The sequence below is a fragment of the Hippocampus comes genome, unplaced genomic scaffold, assembly GCF_001891065.2.
Source record: "Hippocampus comes isolate QL1 unplaced genomic scaffold, H_comes_QL1_v1.1 scaffold155, whole genome shotgun sequence".
Taxonomy (NCBI): domain Eukaryota; kingdom Metazoa; phylum Chordata; class Actinopteri; order Syngnathiformes; family Syngnathidae; genus Hippocampus; species Hippocampus comes.
In genome coordinates this window covers 367,655-386,475 of record NW_017804967.1, presented here as the reverse complement: position 1 = coordinate 386,475, position 18,821 = coordinate 367,655, and the positions used below count along the sequence as shown (strand labels likewise).

The 18,821-nt window shown below is 43.2% G+C and overlaps 1 protein-coding gene across 4 annotated transcripts in view; it reads left to right on the top strand.

Moving 5' to 3' along the window:
- bmpr1ba (bone morphogenetic protein receptor, type IBa) overlaps positions 1 to 18,821 on the top strand; it is a 57,753-nt gene that overhangs the window by 31,969 nt on the left and 6,963 nt on the right. For all 4 annotated transcript variants that reach the window (XM_019887456.1, XM_019887439.1, XM_019887466.1 and 1 more), the window contains exons 4-9: positions 15,561 to 15,726; positions 15,798 to 15,897; positions 16,586 to 16,679; positions 17,103 to 17,199; positions 17,286 to 17,424; positions 18,257 to 18,449. In XM_019887456.1, coding sequence (XP_019743015.1) covers positions 15,561 to 15,726; positions 15,798 to 15,897; positions 16,586 to 16,679; positions 17,103 to 17,199; positions 17,286 to 17,424; positions 18,257 to 18,449 — 789 coding nt within the window. The remainder of the gene's footprint in view (positions 1 to 15,560; positions 15,727 to 15,797; positions 15,898 to 16,585; positions 16,680 to 17,102; positions 17,200 to 17,285; positions 17,425 to 18,256; positions 18,450 to 18,821) is intronic.

Sequence of the window (18,821 nt, the reverse complement as noted above, 5' to 3'; positions counted from 1 at the left end):
GGTGCGCCCCCCCCCCCCCCCCCACTCACTCTCCGAGGTCGTCCAGGAACCTTTTGGCCGCGCGTCATCCATCCTCTTGTCCATCTTTCGCTGACACGGCTCGCTTTAGAGGCAGCTTTCCGTTCTGGTCTGCCATCCAAACGAGTGGCTCTGAAAGCCGTGACCGTCTGAGCATTTGGCACACACACACACACACACACACACACACACACACACACACACACACGTAGAAGGCAAACATACAAAGTGTCTGCATGTTTCTGATTCATGTGAACACTGACTGCTCTGTCCAAGAATCCAAACAACAGCTGTCAGCGACTGAGACGTATGTGAAGCCTGACATCAAGTTGAACCCAGGCCAAGTTTTTTCTTATTCTCTCTGAATCATTTCAGATGTTTATTTTATATTTTCAATGGATTTTGTTGACAAATCTCCAAGCACAGTTGGCTCCGAAAACATAGCTTTTGTTTTCCTGAAATTTGTCACCCAAAGACATCTCGTTGTCCTGTATGCCCGACAAATTTGTATTTGAATATGTGTATCATTATCCAACTTCTGCAAAGATTGCTGAGCAGTTGAATCCGGTGTTGGGGGAGGAAAACATCTAAAGCAGGCTAGGTAGGGGCTCTCGAAGACTGGACTTGGGCACCCCTGCAATATATGATCATGGGAATGCCATGCACTGCCCAAATTAGATGGCTTAGGTCAATAAGATTTGCAATTTAACATTGGCATCCATGTCGATATCTGCTTCTGACTGGAGGTTTTGGGGGAGAAAAAAAATCCCTAAATGCTATCATCCAATACTTGCATTATATCTCCATAATATCCTCACGAGGATCGCGGGGCGTGCTGGAGCCTATGCCAGCCGTCTTCGGGCAGTAGGCGGGGGGCACTCTGAACTGGTTGCCAGCCAACTGCAGGACACACATAGACGAACAACCATTCGCGCTCACAATCAAATCTCGGGACAATTTAAAGTGTTCCATTCGCCTGCCATGTGTGTTTTTGAAATGCGGAAGGAAACCTGAGTACCCGGACATAACCCGCGCAGGCACAGGGACAACATGCAAACTCCACACTGGAATCGAACCCTGCACCTCTGCGGAGTTACACTCCTGCCAGTAAAATAATGTTAATGCTGCTTTTTTTTTCCCCCCAATCAGATTTTAGCTTTTAGAATCAATCATGCTCTCCGATGTTCCTTAATTAAACTATATTAGCAATAGGACACTTTTCTGAACCAATCACAGCTGGCCTGCTGATTGGTTGGTCAGAGCAGGACTTGTTCAACCCAAATTCTACAAGCAAAACTCAGCTGTAGTGGTGTGCACCCATTAATTCATTTTATAATCAGCATTTATGGTGACTGTGGTGTAATTTTTCATGTTATTGGATGGATGTTGATTCATATTGAGGACGTTTGTGGCGAAATTGCATGCTTTTATAATGCATCATTTTACAATATTGATGGTTTTCTATAGTTGGGTCCCTTAAGTTAGGCAAGTCCCCATTAAATGTGTCGTCGGCCTACCTAGCAACATTTAAAATCATAACTTCCTGAGAATAGGTATATTAAATAATTCATTAGTTATTTAACTTTTCAAACCTTCAAGATGTCTGATGGTGAAAGCTTACTCGGGTGCCCCCCAGGCCTTTTCAGTTGTTTGAACTCCTTCTCGGGGCTCATTCATTGGCCCACGCATAAGTGATGGATTGGCACAGCAATGGGGTTGTTCGTTCATTCAGTGGCTGGCTCATCGATGATTGATGTCGCTGGTAAAAGATTCAGCTCGGCGTGGGAGGAAAGAGATGGAACGGGTGGAGTGCCTCGGCCGTTCTCTTTGAGACGAGCTTTTGTCTTCCCTATTGTCATCTTTTCTTTGAACCAGTATGCTGATTCTCCATTGCTCTGCCAAGTGTTCTCTAGTTTCCACTTATCAGTTAGTTGGGTTAAGTAATATTTACAGTGAGTTATGTGTCCACCAACTTTGACCGTGCGAGCTGTCGTTTGAATGATGTCATAAAAGAGTCAAAATAGATCACTGTCATGATTAAAAGTAAAAACAATCTCCCTCATCTTTTTCCTTTCACCAGTCTTGCAAAAATTACGACTTTTGAGGAATGTGCAAAAAGCCAACTTGCCGCCCATATCTTCTTTTTCATACCAGACCCTTGAAAAGATCATCACATTTTTATGCTATGCTCTGCCCATATTAGCAAAGGCAAAAAAAAGCTCGTCAGAGTTTTGGCAGCTCTCACTATCTTGCAGGAGAAAACCAGACAAGCCATGGGAGGATTTACAATCCTTAACTGCCCCACATATACAACTCTGCTTTAAATGTTGTGTCTGTCAAGGCAATCCTCCTTCGGACCAGCAAGTACAGGGCGACATGTTCCCTGTCCGTCAAGGAGAAATGAGTGCACGCTATGTAACACTCACACAGGCACACACACAGATCTCTTGTGACCTTCCACCTACGCCAGGCTGCAGCCTTCAGTGTGACTTCTGGGAAACGAGGAGCGCTAGCTTACATTTCATTGTCCTTGGTGGAAAGAAGCAACACTGTATCAGTTTTCACGTTCAAACGCTCCGCCAGTTGCTGCGCTTTTGTCACCAGCCACTAATGAGACGCTGGCACCCCCATGCGTGTAGAGTCTGAGGGTCTGTTTGAGCTCCACCGAACACCTGCCCTCGGTCCCTCCCTCCCCCGACGTTTCGCCAAAATATCGACAGTCACCCATGTTGTTTTAACACTTCTCACTGAGTTGTTACAATGCTGAGTAACTTTTGACCAGCTTTCACTGTAGTTTAGTTTTCATTAAGGTACAGTGATACCTTGACTTGCGATTGCCCCGAATGCTTGCCGGGTGTAGCTGAAGTTTTGTTCTCAGAAGTTATTGCTTTTGAGTAAAAAAATAGGTCCGTAGAGACGAAGAGGTTGTTTTGTCAAACACGGTTGATGTACTCATATTTGAGTCAGATGTAATTTTGTGCAAAGAGACAAGCTTTTTCTTGGTTATATGTGGTTCTATATAAAGAGACTCAGTTGATATCTTTAAATAATGTTTTGTTTTGTTTTTTTCAAAAGAAGTTCAGTTAATGTTTTTGAGTAAGAAGTATTTTGGCCTAAAAGGGACACATACAGTATATTGTCTACATTGACCGACAACAAACATTTTAAGCACAGAATTGATGTTGAACGCTAGAAGACAGGAACATCCATGTCGGCAGTGGGAATTGGCGTTTGAAAAGATTGAAAAGAAATCTCTCGCACTGTGTGATTACCACCGAGACAGCCGGGTAATGTTATGGTTGATAGGGGATTAGAGGCTACAGGTAGAAGTTGGGTTAAGGTTTGGGTTGAGGTGGCATGATGTGAGAGGTATAGGGTTTGGGTTTGGGGGTGGGTCAGGGTTAGTGTGAGGTGGTTCGGGATAGGGTTAAGGGTTAAAGTTTTAATGTTGGCTTAAGTTGGGGCTGGTTGTAAGTTTTGGGATGGTTTGTAGTCTTAGGCTTTGGCTATTATGGTTAGGACTTCAATTTGGAGTAGGCGAAGGATGTTGCATTAAAATTGTACTTTGGTTCATTGTGATATTGGATAAGAGCCCCTTGATAGTAGATATGAAAGAAATAGTCCAAAATATCAGATTAAGGCAGTACATCAGAATGTAAATCACTTTTAGACCATACATAAGACGACTGAAGACATAAAGTATACAGTCTACACATGCTCATTTTTCACTGGTTTGTCCATAGGGTTGTCGCCAAGCAGTTAAAATATGACATTGGCCAGCAGCCAGAGAAATAGATCCTCCTCTTGTGTGTACAAGTGATATACACTCATTTTGCCTGCAGCGGGCTGTTTTTATCATTTACTGAGAAGTACTTCTTCTGTGCCTGATAAAATTTATGAAAAAGCATGACATGTGATATTTTAGACCCCTCGGAAGCAGGAATGTCAAATAGGAGTAGCACAAATGGAACTGTATGAACATTTCACATCAAGATTATAGTGCACCAAAGATCAAGGATTTGTTTTTGGCACTGGGACAAGTCAAAATGTTAGTTTTACTTGCACACTTCTTGCACAAAGCACCAATGCTGAAAATATGACAAAAATATGTAAAAATCCAAATTCTTTTTTTTGAGAAACAAAATCCCTAAAAATGTGTTTTTCAAAAAACATGGGGGAAAATTGAGACACCTTAGGAAAAATACAAAAAAATAATAGCCAAATTGACAGGAGGAAATATACACAAACATAAGGAAAATAATGCAAAAAAATGTTCATAAAAATGCAATGAGAAAAATGTCATCCCTGGAATAGTAGCGCACACAGGACATGATACGGAGCTTTTTTAATAAGTCATTCGCAGCCAAGGAAACTCACTGTAGAAATAAACCTGCTTAATTTCAAAACAATCATCTCAGAGAGTAGTATTAATTATTAACATTTACAGAATGTTTGATGTCACTTGTAATTCCGGGTTTGTCTTTACATACTGTCTGGCTTTTGAAACAGACAATCAATATACAGTATGTAATATGGACCTTATGACTATCCAGGTGGAAATGAGTGTTTCAATGCACGTGTGCATGTTTGTATGAACAAGCTTGACAGCATGTTTGTCCAGTTGAGATAGTGCAGAGGAGGCCTGGAGCTGGCGATGGCTGATATGTGCCTCGGTTAATGGCCAGCTAATCACACGCAGTAGACAGCCGGACGCACGCCACTGTAAACACCCCGTACCCGTTGGCTGCACATTTGTATACCGGTGGCATTTGTTCATTTGTTGTGTGTCCCAAAAACACAACTGCTGATGCCCACGCGCACGCACGCACACACACATTTTGTATACACTACTGTATATGTGTTATAAATGAGAGCAACATGACTGTTGGAGCCCACGGATGACTGAGACGCCGCAGACCAGAACGCAGGGGAAATAAACACATGCCAGCTTCAATGTTAACACCATCAAATTGTGCCTGCCGCACACACACATGCGCACACACGTGCACTTAAGCAGAGCGGGGGAAAAAAAAACCAAAACAAAACATCACAACTTACAGTAAGTGTAGACCAGACTGATGGTGGAGTAGATTCATTGCAAACATTTGCGCATACACGAGCAGGAATGGCAAAAATAAACACAAGCTTATGCTTACTGATTTGGCTGCTGTTACACTCCACAGTCTCTGCTGCTGTGGTCCTTAGTTGCATCTTGGATAGAATTTGTGTCATAAGAGAAAGCGGTACTTGTAAATGGAGAGAGAGAGAGAGACCCTTGTTTTGTTTTTTTTCTAGCTTGGTCCATTCTAATTGTAGTTTCCCACAGTTAGTGCTTTGAATTGGAAAAGCCACCGCTGATAACTTTACTGCACTGAGAAAAATGTTGAAAAAAATTTGAAGTTTTGGTTAGAGGGTCGCACTCCAGAGTCTCTGCTTTGCCGCAGAGGCCCTTGTCTCCTTCCTGATGTAATAATACATTACACACTCGTTATTTTCCATTGGTTTTTAGCATGTCGCTTTCTGACTGCTACGCTTAACGCCGTGCTTGGGTTTGTAGATTCCCCGAAACCACTTGTGTCAAACTGCAGGCCCAGGGTCCAGATCTAGTCCACCACATCATTTTGTGTGGGCAGTGAAAGCAAATTAGGTGCCTGGACTTGTTTCTTGCTCAAATACCCCAAATTGCAAATTGACTTCACATCTAAAAATGTTCAGATTTTGCGAGCATTTTTGGTGACCTGTCGTCGTTTTTAAAATAAATGTAATAATATTTCAACACTTTTTACTGGCCTCTGATTTCAAAATTAAGTATTTATGATTTTGTTTGTTGTTGGTTCATGTTATAGGAGGCGATCATGAATTTATTTCGGTTCAGTCATAACAAACAGCCCTCCAAAGGGAACCATAACCTACGATGTGGCCTGTGACAAAAATGTAACAAACCATCCGTCCAAAACTGAGCTGAGCAACTCCATGTTTTCATTTACTAATAGTTGTGATCGGCAGGTGCACCAATACTTTTCACCCTTTTTGCCGCAGCCGCCCTCAGTCTCCTCTTGGATAAAATTCTTCTCGACCGTAGCCAACATAAGTAGCAATACTGGAGACCCTCATTCTCTTCCCTTTCTTTAAATCTGTCTTTGTTCAAGGGATGCGTTCAACACGTCATCTTTTTTTTGCAGTGTCACCATTTTGAAAAGGAAAACCGAGCTAAGAAAAACGTATTTGACGCAGGAACCAATGTTACCTATCCCTTTTGCTGCAGTTCTCAGGTCTTGGAGCCTTGGAATAAACACCACTCATCGCAAGGCCTTCTAGATGTAAACAGATGATTGCAAGCAATGTTTTGGGAAGAGTCATGGACGTGATATTTTATTATTTCAAACAATCACATAAAACAAAGCGACGGTGACCAATCAAGGTCTGACATAGAGCGATGAAGGATGTTTTCCTTGATGAATGTAAAAATAGCCCGACCTCGACGAGGTCACTAAAAACCAAAACAAGTGAGATGTTGTCATCTCGTGCTGGGTCACCCGTCGAGTATTTGAGCACACTCACATTCTGCGGGTTCTAAACTGAATCTGTTTTATATTTGCCGCGGCACCCTATTGGCTCCTGGCCGGTGTGTGCCTATTGTTTGTCAGTGTGATGTTTGCATGCCGCCGCCGCCACCACGGAACAATGTCTCACATGACGGTATCACGGGAATAGAATGTATGATGGTAAAAATAGCAGGTGAGTGTGAGTGTTTGCCGTACTTTTTATGACATATCTAATGAAGGTGGCATCTTATTCCGTGGGAATGGTTGGTCTGACTTGTTTATCCATCCATCCATTATCCAAGCCGCTGGTCCTCACAAAGATCGTAGCGTGCTGGAGCCGATCCCAGCTGTCTTCGGGCAGTAGGTGGGGTACACCTTGAACTGAATGACAGCCAATCGCAGGGCACACATAGACAAACAAGCATTCACACTCACAGACACACCTTGGGATAATATAGAGTGTTCTATTAACCGACCATGCATGTTTCTGGGAAGTGCGAGGAAACCGGAGTACCCAGAGGAAAAACCCACGCAGGCCTGGGGAGAACATACAAACTCCACGCAGGAATGCTGGAGCCCAGGTTTGACCCCACGACCCATCTAGTATGAGGTGGACCCGCTGACCAGGCATCCATTGTGCCGGAACTCCGACTTATTTGTGTTCGAAAGAATTGTTGCGATATATTGTCCTCATTAATGCTTCTCCAATTCTGTCAAAAGTGAAACATAAAAATGGTCCGTCTGTCCGACTCCCATAAAGCCGCAAGTTGAGTGGCTTCATTATGACCCTTCTGACCCTCGTCTATCCATGAGTAATGTAGTTGTTTTTGATTGAACTTTGTCCTTCCCATTTCAATGGCACTTAATAGGAAAGCCATTTGTCAACCATTTCAAAAGTAATCAAAAGATTGCACATGAAAAGCATTTGGTAAGCTTTTAATTTGCTCAGCGTGAAGATTTATTATTTATTGGCACTTGTATTTGACAACATGGGTTCTTGGATTCGTGCTCGTTGTACTAACATGTACTTTACTCGATCCAATTGGCCGCTCATAGGTGTGACGCAAACGGCTGATAAGTCTCATCTTGTCGCCTTACCTTTTTCTTAAGGGTTGCTGTCGACTCGTTGCCACACTCATCTGTGAAATAAACCATTTGGCGTGTCTCGTTAGGTTGACTTGCACATGTTCCAATTTGACACTTTAGCGTTAGATAATCTTGTGCTCATGTTCAAGTTATCATCCACTGCTACGGGTTCTCCACGAATAATGCTTCCATATCATTCCCATCACGTAATCAAACAATGGGCGGGTGTCCAACATTCAATCATGTCCGTCTCAGCGACCGGATTAAAAAAAAAAAAAAAAAGTAATAGAAATGTCTTAATAGGCCGACGGGTTATTTGAGTGGCCGAGAAAACACTTGGGCGACCTGCCCATGTCTGATTTGTGGTTAGATAAAAACAATTTAGGACTGCCTGTGTAGACCAAATATGCTCACACACAATCACACACACAAACACAAGTATTGAGATAATAAATAACTCAAGGAAAGGACAAATACAATTTCTCAGGAAGAGGATCGTATTGAGTCCCAGCCAGGCGAAATCAGTTGTTTTTTTTTTTTTCTACAAGGCTAATAAATCGAATCAACCCTGAAATAGGTTTGCATCAGGCAAAATAATGTATTTGCATGTCTAATTTCGATTGTATTTGGGTGCTACAGTTTAAAAGTAAAGACAACTTGCATGCGGCATATCATGTCATGTCATATATTTTGACGCCGTTTATCTTGCAGAAGGTCGCGTGACTGTCACAAGCATGAACCTTAACCCAGGCCCCTTATAGTCCCTCATGTCCCGAGAGCCATTGCCCAAATTATATCTTGAACCTTTTCCGTCACTAACTCCAGCCATAACACCTAACTCAGTCTTTTGATTTGTTGTCTCTATTCCAATCCCCTAAACCCTCAAATCCTATCCCAAAACTCTATCTCTAACCCCATCGCCTAACTCTCGCCCCCTAACCCCTTATCCCTTATCTCCTAACCCTAACTTCCTGATGACCCCAAAAATAACCCTTTTTTAATGTATATTCCAGTTCATTGTATCGTATGGGATCATTTCTTGCGTGTTTATATCCTATGAATCGCTTGTATACCATCACATAAATCCCAACTACATTGTCTGTAGCTTTGAATTTTATCTTGGGACAAATAGGCTTCACGTGGTATGAATATAGTTTGACTTATTTATGAGAGAGAATTGATGACAGGACCAGATGCTCTCGATTCTACACTCGCTTCCATTTTTTTTTTTTTCTTCTTCTTCATCCTCTTTAGACTTCCCTTTTCTCCAACACTGCTTTGTAGTGCCGAGGGCTTTTCTGGAATGAGCCAGGAGTTCCGGAATCCTTGTGTGTACCCGTCACTCATCCCCACAGGAGAGCACACCACACTCTTCTAGACATACGCACACACAATACAGAGAGTGGCTCATTCATTAGTGAGTCATTCATTCTGATTTGACATGATGAAGTAATGGCTAAAGTCGTTCTTTCTCCCATGCGGTCTTGGAATCGAGGGTTTATTCTTTTCTCACAAATAGAATTGCCTTTTGGGGCCTCTACATGCCAAAGAAGTCACCAGTTTTTGCAAGTTTGTATGTGTTTTAGGTGTCCCCAACCGACCCCTCCAAAATGCACTCTGAAAATTTGCAGTTTCACCGATTAGCGCAAAATTGTAATGGGACACACAAAAAAGTCTCAAAAATCAATACCCAAAATTGAACTGGAATTGGACTGTTTTAGTTTAAGACAGCCATTTTGGGTAAATTCCAGGGCTTGTGCTTTGATGAACTCCTACTTGGGATTTTTTCCCCAAATGATCAGCCAACCTAAACAGTTATCCTTGACTCATGGACAGTGCTAAATTGGAAAGCGTTTTATTGTCTACGCCACCTAATGTGGGTAGATCGAGTTGTAAAAGGTGTATGATATTCTCGAGGATTTGCCACGATAAAAGCACTGGATTTTTTTTTTAATTCAACCTTTCAACGCCAGTTTCACTTCAAGGCATGAAACTCAAACTTTGACACTCACATTGACACCTATGGACAACTTAGAATCTTCAGTGAACCTACAATGGATGTTTTTGAAATAAGCTAGCCAGAGGAAAACACTTTGGCGCTTACCACTGTACCTTCCAGTTAACTTTTTGGGAGATGAGTGGAATGAACCACTGCCCAAAGTGATGCTTTTACGAGCCCGTCAAACATTTTGGAAATAAAGTTGTTGGTGATGCTCAGTCTGGATTTGTTTCAAAGGCTTTTAAAGACCAAGATCAGCAAGTCCGACTCCCCCGAAGTCATTAAGACATTCCGCTACACGCATGATGGTTAAGCTCATCCGGGCGCTGACGTGAGGAATAACGCAAAGATAAAAAAGTGGGCGTCCAGAGGACATGAAGGCAATACACCAAACACTCTCCACCACGTAGCGGCAACTCTGTCAAACACGGCGAAGATGAACAACCACTTAAGGGCGAATGAAGGGAGTGGAAAAAAGGAGGCAGGTAGTATTTACACAAGCTTAATGAAAGGCTGTATTTCACACCAGCTGGATGACGAATGAACACGCTTTCTTTGCCTCGGCCTTTCTTTTACTATCTGGACCTGCCCTTCTCTGTGTTGTTAGTCAAGCGCAGCTCTCCGTCACCGCCGTCCTTCACTCGCAACAAAGCGCCATGTGTTGAAAAGAGCCTTTAAGCTTTTTTGGGGGGTCTTCTGGGGCCGACCCCTTGTTAATTGCGTGTTGACAGTGGCCTCTATATCCTGCCATCAGGCCTCAAAGACCCGTGGGGGTGGGAACCGGAGGCTCCTAATGGCATTTGAAAGGTTTAGCAAAAGAGCTTGAAACAATTGCGAGTTTTACCCATGCATCTGGAAGTTAGTCAGACTCGTCAAAGTTGTTGAGTTTTGAGATATGTTTTGACATTTGGAGAGTTGAGTGAAAATCATTTCCTCACGTGATGTTGATTGACCTTGACATCCACTTTGCTTAGATTCATTTTCCCTGTACAAAAATGATGGAAATACAGTGAACCCTCATTTTTTGCAGGAATACATTTAAAATCCACCCATAATAGATGTAACTTGACAATTGACTTTTTGCGACTGTGACGCGACTTGCAAATTTTTCAATGTATAATCTATTTTGGGATGTTTTTTTTTTTTTTTGCTTTGACCTGCCAGAAAAGTATACTCAACTCATCCCAGACTAGCCACGTAGATCCATCATTTCCCGAAAAGCCCAGTGGTCGGTTTGATTTGAGTTTCAAAGCCTCTCCGGTCATAATCTCCTCTGACAGATCTCAAACATAACTTCATAATTCCTCCAAATGCATGACCTTGTTTCCTGGATTGACTCTCATCACCCTTCCTGCCAAATGTAGACATGGTAAGACACAGTCGAACCACTCCACACAAGACAAAGGTGGTCAGTCATGGTCTGGAGACGGTAACATGGTGGAAAGAGAGATGGATTGACAGATTGCTGACACTCCTGTCATTTCCGGAGAGAATCGGGAGACAGCAGGGAGCCACAAGAAAACACAGTTCCAAGATAAATAAATTGCATTGATTACACTGTGAACTGTAAAGTGCTGTTGGATGCTTCGGTATTATCTTCCGCAGTCTCCACTTTGCTGTCAGCAGCACTTACGTAGTTAGAGAGACCCTTGTTCTTCTCCGTTGTTGTTCATTAGCCCGTGCCGCTCCCAAATGATGCATTTAAGCTCCAGAGTCATACTCCATGTTATTTCACTCCTGACACTCGTGTTATACTCCACCGTCACCAGTTTGCTGCCATGGTCCTTAGTCTCTAATCGAATAAAATGTTACTGTGGCCAACATTCCTAGAAGTAAATACAAGAGACCTTTGTTTTCCTCCATTGTTGTTGTTTGTATTGTGCTTTAGCTGTGGAAGCTGCAGGAATATCCTGCAATCCTTCGTCATCGGAATGACTTGACTATTCCTTTTTATTTTGCTCTCCCTTCTTTCCCAGTGCATACATAGTGAATACACGGCGTGCTAGTGGCAGATGCTGGGTGCAGGTCTTTTGTGTTTTGTCAACAGCACGTCGGCACCAGGGACGTACAGTCGGGGGAGGCAGGGGAGGTAGAGCCTCACTGTACCCTCCGTTGCATGTGGGGAGGGCGTGGGGTAGCAGGGAATACAAAGACTTTACGTTAAACTGTTTTCTATTTTAGTGATCTGGTCCATGCTTGACTTTGAATTTCTTTTTCAATGCAATAATGTCAATGATTCATCATTAAAATGAATAAAATAGCAGAATTTGCATGTTTGTATATTTCCTATTCAAATACATTGGCAAGAAGAGAACAGGGGCATTCCATGTCTCCAGCGACTTTGCACTGGTCGGCACCAGGGAGAGAGGCCACACTAGGAAAATGACAAAAAGTAGGTGGTGGATAAAAGGAAATTTAACGGAGGCTGACAACTCTACCTTAAAGCTCCACATACATTAAGAGATAGGCAGTGACCAAGCGCGGGAGAGAAGCGTTCAGTGTTTGCAGGAGCGCTAAGGAGTGAGAGAAAGGGCAGAAAAGGCCAGCGTCTCTTGTGAGCAACCGCAGTAGTGCCCCGCAGGTCTGTCACATCTCATTTTGGCCATTCCGCTTCCCAGCCCCCCTCCACTTAGTCCTCACTCCAAGTGTGACCTCCTTTTAAAACCTGCGCCCATCTCTTGTTTAGTCTCTTATTATATTTGTGTTTAATCAGCAACCTTTTTGAAATTGATTCAGTTCCCGATTTGGTCATTGTTTTCCAAAGTAAAAGTAGATGATAGCAAATGTATTTTTCTTGAACACAAAAATGGTAAGTATGCTTTCATGAAGGTGTACACCAGGGGTCATGTCCTCCTGTCCAACTCCCGTTTCATGAATCTGAGAATAATTACTGTTGATAAGCTGAAATCTGAGTATTTGGACACATTTAAGTGGAGGAAGGACTCTTATTATTAAAATAGTTTTGGATTAATTTGATAATTGATTCGTTATCAATGAATCGGTTAATTTTGACACTTTATATTTCGAATCAAGGAATGGCAACTATATGAGGTAATGCAGTTGTAATGCATCACAAACTGGATTCTGCAGTGCATTATGCATACAACAAACAAGACTTGGGGTGCGAACGTTAGCTTCCTGCGTGGTAGCGGTGCTGATTCACATTCCATAGCAGGAAAACGTCTGTATTACTTTTTTTTTCAGTCAGAGAGAGAAAGAGAGAGGACGCCCCCCACGCTCAGTTCTCAGCATCTCCTCTCGCAGCTGTCGGGCATCTGCTCTCAATGAACGTGCCGGAATGAATGAAAATCCTAAAAGCTACGGTGGAGAGACACTTTTCACACTTTCACACACTCCCCCGCTCCCACATCCTCCCTCAAGTGACAAACAGGTGCTTCTTTGAAATAGGATAAGACGGCATACCGAAGCTTTGTTCCGCTTCTTTTGGGAAAGTTTTAACGAGTAAGATTGAAAAAGCATGTGTTGTGGGAACGGACTTACCAGTACAGTATCTGCTGTGTGCTGTTTGTGTCTGGCAAGGTTACAAACTGAAGGCATTAGTGAGGGTGCAACTTGGGTTGGAGGGAAAAAGAAGTTTTGTCACCGAAATTGGACTCCACATGCCTCACTATTAGTTGTAGAAAGAAAGATACTGAGAATAATTTGGTCCTCCAGTTGAACATTTACACTTCAGTCAACGACCACGTCTTAATCTTGCATACAATCAGTGTAGATGTTCATAAAAATGGACAGAGTGGGGCAGTTTCTCTGGAGTCATCATGTTGATAGCCTTTTGGCTCACCCTACCTGTAAATGATAGAGGATTATGAATGATATGCAGGTATTAAAACATTTGACATGATCTGTTTGCCACTTCCCCCCAGAAGATCATGACCATGACGTTACCTTCAACAGCCCAGTAGTCTCGCAGTCTGACTTTTTGTGAATGATCTTTTTCTGGTATTAAGTACCATCTTTTCTGCACCTATAAGGAGCACCTTCAATGATCGGCCTATTTTAAAACTGTTTTTATATAAAGGGCGCCGTGCGCATCATAAGGCACGGAGAATAGAAGCTACAAGTGGCTGCGGTTGCGCTATGCATCCACTAGATGGTGCTATGCTGAAGGGAATACAATACAATACAGCTTTATTTATATAGAGCAGAGTTTCTTAACCTGGGTTCGATCGAGCCCCAGGGGTTCGGTGAGTCGGCCTCAGGGGTTCCACGGAACCTCTGCCATGGAGGGTAAGACACACACGACTCAACATGTTCATTAGTTAGGACACGCCCGCTTGGCCATCACTGGCGGCAGATGATCACATGACATTGCTTGTCCAATCAGTGCTGTGGGAGATTTAGTTCGCTTAGTCGTCAACTCTATCTGAATCACGGATCTACATTTACCACCTAAATTCTCATATTTGTTCCATGATCTTGTATTCATTTATCCCCAACAGTCTATTCTCTTTTTTTCCATTTTTGTTAGCTTCACTGCTTTAACTACGTTTGATTTTGTTGTCTCATTAGATTTCAGCCTGTATTTGCCCCCAAGGCAATCTAATCTACCCAGGGCCTTCACAATCAATAATGCTGGCCAATGTTACTTAAACTATGTTACCAATGAGTCTGTTTCTTGAACCAATTATATTTCAAATTCAACCTCACAGGGCCAGAGTGGTGACCCTTGATGACATCAGTATTTTTCTCTTCCCTGATTAGTTGGTGAGGGCAAAACTTCCATTCATCCATTTTGCGATCCGCTTATCTTCACAAGGGGCGCAGGGGGTGCACTGCTGGAGCCTAACCCAGCTGTCTTCGGGCAGTAGGTGGGGGACCTGAACCGGTTGCCAGCCAATCGCAGGGCACACAGAAACGAACACCCATCCACGCTCACACTCACACCTAGGGACAATTTGGAGTGTTCAATCAGCCTGCCATTCATGTTTTTGGAATGTGGGAGGAAACCGGAGTATCCAGAGAAAACCCACACAGGCCCGGGGAGAACATGCAAACTGCACACAGGGAGGCCGCAGCTGGAATTGAACCTGGTACCTCTGCACTGTGAGGTCGACGCGCTAAGCACTGGACCACCGGGCCGCCAGGGCAAAACTTGTCCAGCCAAATCCAACTTGAAAAATAGTTTTAGCAGGTGTTAATACAGTTAATGCATTTAATAATCTTCATTTCTGGTGAGTACGTCTTAAATTTTGGATGATTTTGTCTTGTTGTTAGCTAAATATTGAGTCTTAATTTGCAGTTTCAGGCGTATTGTGTGCTTGTAATTATCTCGCATTGATGAGTTTGATTGTGGTGGCATGAAGAGGTGCATTAAGTTTTAGGTGGACACTGAAGGCCCAGGCACCATGGGCATGGTATAGCCCAGTGTTTTTCAAACTTTTTTGAGCCATGGCGCACTTCTTTCATTGAAAAAAAATCTCGCGGCAAACCACTAGCTGAAAATGTGAAAAAAAGCTTATTTTAACAATTAACGTGTTACATTGTTACTATAATCGTTTTTAACATTGAAGAATTACGTTATAAAAGCTTGAATTGGAATCAAATAAGCACAAAGAAAAAAGTATTTTATAATCGTGCATATTTGTTTCACCGTCCTGCATTCATACGCCACAAATTCGCTTGTCTCTCATCTAAACACAAGGCAATTGGCTAGCTGTTGCTGCTCCCTAGCGGTATGAACGGGTACTACACGGTTACTTTGCCATGCGATAGACCGCACAGGCATACAAATTGGATATTTTCCCACGGCACACCCGACAATGTCTCAGGGCACAGGGTTTGAAAAACACTGGTATAGCCTACTTAAGTCTAAGGCCTTTGTTGCTCTCTGAGTATAAAGTGTCCGCATGACCAAACGCCTCATTTGTGATCAAGGTCTGATCTTCCTCCAGGCAACATCTTGGACAGCATGCTGCTTCGAGCATCCAGTAAGGAGGCAGCGCCGGACGGCGGGAAGGAGAATAGCGGAAGCTCGTCCACCGCGTCCTCGTCGCAGCGGCTGCTTTTGTGTCATTGCAACTACCACTGTCCAGACGACTCCACCAACAACACGTGCATGTACGCTCGCACGTTCTTCTCGAACAAAGGGACGGCCAGAGTGACGGAATAACTTGAATGGTGTCCTTCAGGACTAATGGCTACTGTTTCACCATGGTGGAGGACGAAGGGGGCGTTCCAATCTTGACTGCAGGTTGTCTGGGGCTCATGGGGTTTGAGTTTCAGTGCCGAGTGAGTAGATCCAATCAACTTCAGTTGGATTGCCAAGGGCTTCATGCATGAAAATATGTACTGGCGTATAAGTGGAGGAGACCTTGGCGTTTAAAAGAGAAATTTTTAACTTTCGATGTTGGTTTTTCATCCATCCATCCATTATCTGAACCATTTCATGCCCACGAGGGTCGCGAGCGTGCTGGAGAAATGATTTTTATCATACAGTAGGTGGCTGGCTCCAAATAAGCCCTCAGATCATTCAGAAGCGCCAAAGTTTTAAATTGCCCAAAAAAATGATAAAAAAAGTTTCAAATATATTTTTGCTTGTGCATTTCAAAAACGTTCAACGAGCCCGCTGCCCTTGAATTTTGCATGCTCCTCCTCATCTGCAACTGACTTTCAGACACTGTATTTTAAGACACACAGTCGGCTACCGCTTTTTGTCTTTTGCGTGCCCAATCAATGTAATTTGCATATACTCCTCCCAGAACATGCAAAATTAACTGCACAGCAATTTTGCCCGTTTGGTACACGCAATCCAGAGTGCGCCCAGTTAGTAGATCAGATTTCCATGTTAGTTTTGCGCGAGCCGTCAAATTTTCACCCATCTTTTCATTTACCATATGAAAAACAGGACGACATGTTGAGTCACTCGTAAATCAAGGCACCAGTGTCGATAAGAAAGTCTCTTTTCTTGTGTGTTTAGGATTACCATCAAAGGAAGTCTGTGAAATGCTGCACAGACGAAGATTACTGCAATGGAAACCTTCATCCTACTTTGCCGCCTCTCAAGCCGCCTCGTGAGTGTGTCTTCTTAAGTAGTTATTGTAGTACGGTGCAGTTAGAATAAATAAGCCCCCAACACCTGTTTAACTAATTCACACAAAATTGGGTCCAAATGTGAAGCACCCATGTCTGAAACTGAACAGGTAGTCGTCCATTTTGATTTGAGGTGGACATCTCGGGGTCATACTTTGATGAATCAGCCCAGATGTCCTAGACCAGAGGTCCCCAACCTTTTTTGCCCCACGGCACCAAATGACCCGGTCCACGGCCCTGCGGTTGGGGACCCCTATCCTAGACCAATGGGCACTGCCTAACTGCCAAGCTTTTTTTTTTTTTCCTGAGAAAGTTACCGTTCACAGTGCTTAAATACGTTGATGTGGAACAATCGTTGATGTGGAACAATCGTTTCCATTTGTACCCCTTTTTTTTCTCTCCAGTCTATGTTGATGGGAAGATCCACCACCTGGCCTTGCTGATATCCGTCACTGTCTGCAGCATCATTCTGGCTGTTATTGTTGTTTTCTGCTACTTCAGGTAAATATTAGCCATCAAAATTTATTCGATCTCTTGTGTAAAAGGCTCGGCTGACCATTCATGGTGTTTTGTGTGTGTTTAAATAGATATAAGCGTCAGGTTTCCCGTCCTCGTTACACCATCGGCCTAGAGCAGAATGACACCTACATTCCATCTGGAGAGTCCTTGAAGGATTTGATTGAGCAATCGCAGAGCTCTGGTTCAGGCTCAGGGCTCCCCCTGCTGGTGAGATGGGAGTATTCCGCTACCAGGATCCAGCAAACAGGGCTGTACAATAAAAATAAAATAAAACCTGAGTTTATCGTAGGGGTCGGGAGGTGGTTTGCAGACCCTCTCACAATAGATGAAAATGTTTTTTATTTAATTGCTGTACCCCCCTGATACACTTTAAACACATTTACACTTATTACGACGTATAGCTAAAACACCCTTGAAGAAGATATTCCATAATGCCTGTTCTCACTGTCTTGCTGTCAAAAAAATGGGAGGCGATCATATAACATCACGTGAGGAGACAAACATGAGAAGACTCTCTTGCTCGCACAGTTCTCCCAAGTATTAGCCAAACCGTGCTTGCTTCAAGCTGTAGGTTGGTCACTTCCAGTTGAAATTTACTGTTAAACCAACAGATTAAACATTGTACACACCAAAATGTTGAACTAAATTTATGTCTCACAAACTGTCTCTTATTTTAACGCAGATATACTGTGGAACGCAATAAATATGCTTACTGCCTTAAGTATACTAGAGATGTTATGGTGAATGTAAACCTTCAAAACCTTGCTACTTTTTGCACACTTGGGGCAGCAACACATATAGACAGACAATAAAATAATACTCCTCCAATATATATCCTCTTTGCTTTTGGAGAAGAACAACTATTACTGGAGATATGTCCTGCCTCTTGTTGTGACACAATGTGGTACAACATTGAAGGCGCACTATTGTAAATTTAGGTCTGCCTGTAAAAACCCATCAAAAGTGATTGCCTAAAAATCTGCGATAACGCCGAAGCACACGCGTAGAGTTTTAAACTTGAACTTTCTGCCTCCAACAGGTGCAGAGGACAATCGCCAAGCAGATCCAGATGGTGAAACAGATCGGCAAAGGCCGCTACGGTGAGGTGTGGATGGGTCGCTGGCGAGCGGAGAAAGTTGCGGTGAAAGTCTTTTTCACCACCGAGGAGGCCAGCTGGTTCCGGGAAACCGAGATCTACCAGACCGGCCTCATGAGGCATGAGAATATCCTGGGTAACTGCAATCTTTACACTTTTTTTGCTCAAATAGTCATTCGAGTAGTCACAGTTTTTTTGTGGGCTACTTTCATGGTACATAAATATCCTGGGTAACTGCAATCTTTACACTTTTTTTCTCAAATAGTCATTCGAGTTGTCACAGTTTTTTTGTGGGCTACTTTCATGGCACATACAGAAGCCCGCCATCGCTCACAGGGACCTGAAGAGCAAGAACATCCTGGTCAAGAGGAATGGCACGTGTTGCGTCGCCGACCTGGGTCTCGCCGTCAAGTTCATCAGGTGCGTGGGGTTACATGCTTGCCAAATTGTGTCAGAAGTTGGCTGACTTTGGCTTGCTTGGTTAGTGTTGACGTGTTTTTAAGCCAAC